Source organism: Nelumbo lutea, chromosome 2 (genome assembly GCF_056320005.1).
Source record: "Nelumbo lutea isolate HS-2025 chromosome 2, American lotus-T2T, whole genome shotgun sequence".
NCBI classification, from domain to species: Eukaryota; Viridiplantae; Streptophyta; class Magnoliopsida; order Proteales; family Nelumbonaceae; genus Nelumbo; species Nelumbo lutea.
The window spans coordinates 65,321,353-65,328,724 of NC_142685.1; the positions used below are offsets into that span (position 1 = coordinate 65,321,353).

The 7,372-nt window shown below is 38.1% G+C and overlaps 1 protein-coding gene across 1 annotated transcript; it reads right to left on the minus strand.

Annotated features, from left to right (window-relative positions):
- Positions 1–874: 874 nt before the first annotated feature.
- Positions 875–2,633, minus strand: LOC148871255 (uncharacterized). The gene is made up of 2 exons (XM_088968056.1): positions 2,408–2,633; positions 875–1,457 (listed from the first exon to the last, which is right to left on the minus strand). The coding sequence occupies exons 1-2, from the start codon at positions 2,484–2,486 to the stop codon at positions 1,093–1,095; spliced, it is 444 nt and encodes a 147-aa protein (XP_088824182.1). The 5' UTR covers positions 2,487–2,633; the 3' UTR covers positions 875–1,092.
- Between the last annotated feature and the right edge of the window lie 4,739 nt (positions 2,634–7,372).

The following is a 7,372-nucleotide window of genomic DNA, read 5'->3' on the forward strand; positions in this document are numbered from 1 at the left end:
AGGATTTTAGGGCTGGCCCACCGGGGGTTCGAGGAACAGATTTCCTCATTTACCCCTAAGAAATTTTATCTATTCCATTAACGTATAAAAGTATATATATAAAATATAATTATATTTATAAATATATTGGATTCGGATTTTTATCGGATCGGATGAGGATGAATCCGAGTTCGATCCGATTTTTAATCGGATTCTACTTCAGCCATCCGAATCCAATATTATCGGATCGAATTGCGGATTTACGGATATCATTGACAGGCTAGTTTTTGGCCAATGACCAGGTGAAGATGAAACAGAAGCGGTGTGAGCTGCTCGTCTAACTTCGATGGACAGACTGAATCAGGAATCTTCGTCTCCTCCCCACCACCACCAGACGAGTCCCTGAAAAGGTGGAGCTAAATTTGTTGGAGTCTGATCACCATCACAAGACAGCCTCCTCAACTCCCCCGAAGTCTCCCTGTTCTAAATCCATCGCCACCATCCTGAATCCTCGAGTCTATTACGTGTAAACAGGAACTTGGGTCCCTCAACAACTAATCTCTGATTAGAAACCCTTCCCCCCCAAAACTTCAATCATCAGTGATTTGGGAGTCTCAAACGGAGCGTGCTCCCAAACTATCAGCTGTAGAGACTCAACTTCTTTGTATAAGCTGCAATCTACAGAGGTTAAGAAATGTTTGAAGACAAAGTTCCCTTTAACGAATACTCCGAATAATAAATAATGAAGAAGTGTACATGGTGCAATCGAAAAGTAGAAAAAGTAGTTTTGTGTTTCTATAATTACTCTCTCTCTCATAAAGATATGCTTTTGGTTAATTTTATTATGTTTAATTTCTTCCTCTTCATATTCATAAATATAAAAATCTTGAACTTGTTTAAGGCAGAGAATACTTTATCAATTTCATTTAATAACAAGCAAATCATAAAATAAGAGGCTGTCAGCTGTTACAAACAGCCTCACAAGCAAGAAACTCTTAAGTACTCAGACACAAGTAGTAGTACAGCATAGTGAATTAAGTAATCCATCGCTGATAAGAGATGATGGACTACTCTCTTTGCTACAGTTGGTGTGTGTTGACAACTCGTAGATTTTTACATCTCACCGCCATGCAAATGTAAAAGAATTGAAGTGAATATGGCAGCAGCGCCCACTGTTGTTGAAAGCCCAATGTTGTGTCCATTAATGCGAGTAGCATCATTGTGATGGTTATTATTTCCATGGCGATTATTGTTGGCAGCTGCAGCACCAGAACCGGCTGCGGCTCCATACAACGGAATGAGTCCTGCGCCTGCTGGTAAGTCGTTTCCCCCATTTCCACTTCCCTCAGCCGCACCACCACCACTTCCTCCGCCAACCCCACGACCACCAGCACTTGCCAGTAAGAGGCGTGCATCATTTCCTTCCCAAGTTGACAACTTTCTGTGCAGACGTATATAATTGTCTTCCTGCCCATAAGCTACAAGAAAAACAAGGTTTCAATCCCAACCCAACAACAAAGAATTTCATTTGCCTTAGTAAAAAATGTAAATGTTTGGGACTTGGGAGAGTAAATGAAAATTGCACTCCCAAACTTTTTCACAAGTGCAATCAGGGCCCTACCAATGACGAACTCTATATATTCGAGGAAAAGCCTAACCGACCAACGAATCTTTCACCATGCTTGCACAGAGACTCCCCAAGTGTTACTTTTATCACCTCTGCTTAGTGTCTCCGAATCCTATAAAGCTAAGTAGCTAACCTCAAAATTTAATGTACTTGGCCAATTAGAAACAGTTACGTTAACTACCAGGCTAGTTGCTGATATGGTATACACGTGGTGTATTCCAGGAATCTTTTCCATCTTTTCCATCTTTTCGCAATGGCATAACTACAGTTTTTTGATGGGCCACTTTTCTATTCTTCCACGTAAGATACTGATCCTCTTAGCTTTTCTTTGCTTTGTCAAAGTGTAAAGTTAAGAAACCAGCATATGCCTAACGTTTGGAAGAGTACAAGCGAATGCAAAAGTGAAATGGTTGCAAAATTTTATCTGGTTCAGATTCCAACTGCAAGGAAAGAGACATATAGGGAGGGTTTTTGGCTGTTGCCTTTGTTGCTTGAGCTGATACATAGGCAGATTCATAAGTGTTCAATCTAAAAGCTTAAACTACTAAGTGAGGTCCTTGGTAAAAGAAATCATGATTTAATCTAAAAGCTTTTAGATGAGGTCTCAAAAAAGATTTTTATTCTAATAATAATTGTTCAAATTCATCACCAACTTAGCACATGGCTGTTGATGAATCAGAGGCTACAACTCAATTATCTTTAATTCATTAAGAACTTCACCTCTCTCAGATCTATCTCTTGGAACTTTAAACTTTGAACTCAAATGAAAGAGAAATTAAGAAAGGAAAATGATGAATATACCTGAAACCAATGTTGTGTGTAAAGAAGAGGGCATCATTAGACAAGAAACATATAGGCCGAGTATCAGTAACAATCCCATTTCTTTTGAGTTTTGCCTCTGCCCACACCTTGATTTGTTCACGCCGTTGTTACCAATATTTATACATGGTTTGTTGTTCCTCTGTCCCTTTCATCTCTCTCTCTACATCTTGGAATATGAAGTGGATTAATTGATTCTGCCAACCGCATCTGAGGAGTGTAACCATCTTTCGGTTAATGTCAAAAAAGTAAAGATGAGGATAAAAGTATCATTTGTTTGAGTAAGTTGCTGAAACCACCCCTCAAGTTTGATAATTGCAAATCACGTCTCTGGAATTTTTTTTTGACACAATTGTTTTAATTCTTTGTTAGAATTCTCTGATAAGAGACATAAAATGTTTAAAATATCTATGAAATTATTATTAAGGCTGGTTTCTGCTGAAAGAAAAAAAAATAAAAAAACATAAACTTTATGAACAACAAAAGAGAGGGTTTAAAATTATAATTTTACCTTTGAGCAATTGATATGAATACAAATTGGAAAATAAACATTTTAATAAAAAATAATTGCATGGGTATTTCAAATATTTTGTGCCTCTTGTTAAGTGATTCAAAGAGGAGGTTTAATTACAACTATTTCAGAAATGGTTAGAAACTTCAGGAAAGGTTTTAGAAATTTACCCTCTGTTTAATAATAATGGCCCACCCTTCGGGTGTGAAGTCTTTCAAATCCGGATACCACTTGGCTCCATCCTCAGTCTGGGTTCCATGTCTTTCAAATCAGGTTACCACTTGGCTTCATCCTCAGCTTGATCCAATACTTTAAGGACTTATCTCATTTTTGCAATTAAAAAATCAATGTTTATAAAGACATTATAACTGTAAAAACGAAATAAATCCTTAAAATAAAGAATGTCAAATGCAGCCTAAAAATTGTGTATATATGCTACACCAGTTCTGATTTTATCGATTAATCGGACAGTTAATCCATCTGACCCAAAAAATCCATTAGGCTCAGTTTGAAAGAAATACAAATACAAATATATACAATACAAATACATAAAAAATAATACAAAACACAAGATTTTGCACTCTGCATATTGGCATTTGTATACCTTTCAAATGGAGCCTTAAAACCGTTAGACCCAAAAAGGTCTCCAATCCAAACCTACTATTTAGAACTATCCAAGAAGAAAATCGGATTAATCTACTTAGGTACAGCAAAACCCTGGATCATTTCCTTTTATCTAAGGGGTAAAAAATTATCACCTTAATTTATTTATTAAGGTTTCTTTAAGGGATTCTCATTTGGCATGTGTGCAAACCAAAATTAGTTCGGCTCCAATTAACCTGGCCCAAATGCAATGCTATGTTTGTTGAGGGAATCGTAGTAAACAATAAGACTGCGTTTGGTTGCAGTGTAAATCTAAATTTACGAGGAGTTTTACATTGATTGACTTTTGAGAGTGTAAAAAGGAACCGGTATTTACATTCACCGTGTTTCTAATCGATGTAAAATATACGTTAGGACTTCTGCAAACGTTTGGAGAATACCCATCGATGTAAATCTCTACCCTTGCTTAAATAACAATGGTTGGGTTTGTTGGATCTGTATAGAGGATACAATGGAAAAACACTCTGCATTATCAAACTCTTATGTCTTCATACAACCTACAATAATTAAATTTGTAGATACCAAATCGAAACCCCACCAGGGAATTTAACCAAGAAGCCAACTAGCGTCGTCAATGAGACTATAGGCAACAAAATTTGCTATCAGAGAGGATACAGTCGATGGATAGGATTGAAACCCAAGTTAGGACTCATTTCAGCCCGGCCCGGTCAGGCCTGCACAAGCCTGGCCCGTGCTTGGGTATAAATATGCCATTGTTGGCTTTAAGATTTGAATCTGAAGGCACTCCACCATAGACCAAGACCTCGGCATATGGAGGACTCTTATTAGTGGCCAGCTTCAACGGGAGAAGCATCAAGGAACCCATGCTTGGGTAATTCCTAGAAAATCCATCAGGCCAGAGAAGAAGGGACGAAATGGTGAAGCAACAATGGAGAAGTAGTGACACCAGTGAAGTAGCTTCAATAGTGAGCTTCAGTGCACGATGGAGAAGCAACGATGCTGGCGAAGCAACTCCAACGGTGAGCTTTGATGCACGACAGAGAAGTAGCGACAGCGGCGAAGCAATGATGAAACTGTTGGATTTTAATCTCATAAGAGATTAAATCCAATGGGTTTGATTGGTCAATTACATGAGAAATTTCACCTGTACACTTGTTTAAAAATAAAATAAAATAAGTTTTTCTCTTACAAAAATCCAGTTTTGAACTTGTCCCACATTGGAAAATTCTAAGTTTTGTTTTCAATATTTCAATAGGAACTGATTTACACTCCTTAGAATTGGTAGAGGAGAGTATGGGGATTCGATACCACGCGCACGCATATGCGCACGTGTGTGTGGCGCAATGAAGCGCTTTAGAGGCGCACTTTGCTCGCACTTCGCACACACCGTGTGACTTGCGATGGGCGGCTCTGGTTTTGGTACGTTGATGACCGTTGATCACCATTGATTGTGACTTTTTAAACAGTCACAATGGTTGAAATTGTGACTGTTCAAGGTGCCTTCTCTAAACCAGCACCTACATTTTCCTCATACCTCTTCACAAGTTATTTAAGGAGCATGAATCAGACTCCAAAAACACAATTTCGAAATTCACCATCTCTCTCTCTCTCTCAGTCCGGTCTGCTATAGTCTCACAGAAGGTTTCTTTGGAGACTCTTCAACTTTGTTGGTTGCAGATTCTCGCCCAAGGCTCTGTTGTATCCTGGGAACGTATTTGCCTGTAACCCAACAACAAACTCAGTAAAACTGAGTGGGGGCAAATAACGTTCTAAAGACAGTGTCTTCAGACGCGCCTCAGAGCTTCTCCTCCTAAGTTGTAGTGACCCCATCTTCCCCAACAATTTTATAATGTTATTCTACAATGGAGGCGAAAGCAAGCATGATTTCGATCTAAATGATGAACCAAGATCTTGTTCGACTAGACCAGTTCGATGGAGCAAATTTCAGCCGATGGCAAGACAAGATGATCTTCTTTCTGACCACACTGAAGCTATACTATCTGTTGGACCCGAATCTGCAATCACTTCCTAAACCCACTGACAAAGACTCTGAGAAACTAAAGAAGGAAAGAACAAAACGGGAAGATGACTCACTTCTGTGCCGAGGACACATGCTGAATGCCTTATCAGACCGACTCTACAACTTCTACAAGGAACTTGCATCTCCAAAAAAAATCTGGAAGGCCCTGGAATTTAAATACAAGGTGCAAGAAGCAAGTACGAATAAGTATCTTATTGCAGAATACTTTGACTTTATCATGAACGACCATAAACCTATACTGGAGCAAGTTCATGAACTACAGGTGATAGTCAATAAAATTCGATCCCTTAACATCATCCTTCCTGAATCTTTCCAAGTGGGAGCAATCATTGCCAAACTTCCACCCTCCTGGAAGGATTACAGGAAGAAGCTTCTGCACAAGGCTAAAGAACTTACCTTGGAGCAAATTCAGCAACACCTTCGTATTGAAGAAGAGTCTCGAATTAGAGACAGTAGGGATAAGACCTTGACCGGTATGCTGAACTCTAAGGTAAATTTTGTAGAAAACGGATCGAAGAAGACTAACCCTGCATTACAAGTAAAGAAGAAGGATGGGAACTTCAAAAAGAGAAACAATAAGAAATGATCCTGCTATGTTTGTGGAAATAAGGGGCATTGTGCCCGAGTCTACCGATATTGGAAAGGCATAACCAAATCTACAAACATGGTAGAAGACAATCTCGTGGCCATGATTACTGAAGTCAACATGGCAGAATCGTCTTCTGGATGGTGGTTTGATTCAGGCGCCATAGTCCATGTTTGTAAGGACAAGTCCTTATTCAAGACATATGAAGAAGTGACTGATGGCCAGGAGGTACAGCTGGGAAACCAAACATGTGCCAAAGTTGCTGGAAGAGGCAATGTAGAGTTGAACTTCACCTCTTGAAAGACACTGACTCTCCTGAATGTTCTCCATATTCCTGACATTAGAAAGAATTTGGTCTTAGTAAATCTTGTTTGTAAGAGGGGATTCAAAGTTGTCTTTGAATCCGACAAACTTATCATATCCAAGAATGGGATGTTTGTTGGAAAGGGATATGGTTGTAATGAGATGTTCAAATTAAGTATTAATGAAGGAAAAGTTTCTGCTTATATTGTTGATTCTTTCTCTTTATGGCATGATAGATTAGCACACTTGAATTTTAAATCCATAAAGAACATGAGCAAACTAGGTATAATTGCTTACAGTAATGAATCAACTAGAAATGTGAAATATGTGTAAAATCTAAAATGGCTAAGAAACATTTCCTTAGTGTTGAGAGAAATTCTCAACTTCTAGAACTAATCCATTCTAACATCTGTGAACTCAATGGTGTATTAACTAGAGGAGGCAAGAAATACTTTATAACATTTATAGATGACTTTTCTAGGTACACCTATGTCTACCTTATGAGAACTAAGGATGAAGCCTTTGACATGTTTAAACTATATAAGACTGAAATTGAAAATCAATTAGAAAAGAAAATTAAAATCCTTAGAAGTGATAGGAGTGTTGAATACTTTAAAAATGAGTTTAATTCTTTCTGTGAAGAATTTGGAATAGTACATCAGTGTTCTGCTCCTTATACCCCTCAGCAGAATGGCCTGGATGAAAGAAAAAATAGAACACTTACAGAAATGATAAACTGCATATTATTAAAAGCTAATGCACCCTTAAACCTGTGGGGGGAAGCACTCCTAACAGCCTGCCATTTACATAACAGAATTGTTTATAGAATTAATAACAAATGCCCATATGAATTATGGATATGAAGAAAACCTACTTTAGCAT

What these genes read in the sequence shown, in the direction of transcription:
- LOC148871255 (XM_088968056.1), bottom strand. Translation starts at nt 2,486, where the DNA reads ATGGGATTGTTACTGATACTCGGCCTATATGTTTCTTGTCTAATGATG. An exon ending in ACACACAACATTGGTTTCAG is followed by an intron (nt 1,458 to 2,407) that starts GTATATTCATCA and finishes TTTTTCTTGTAG; the next exon opens with CTTATGGGCAGGAAGACAAT.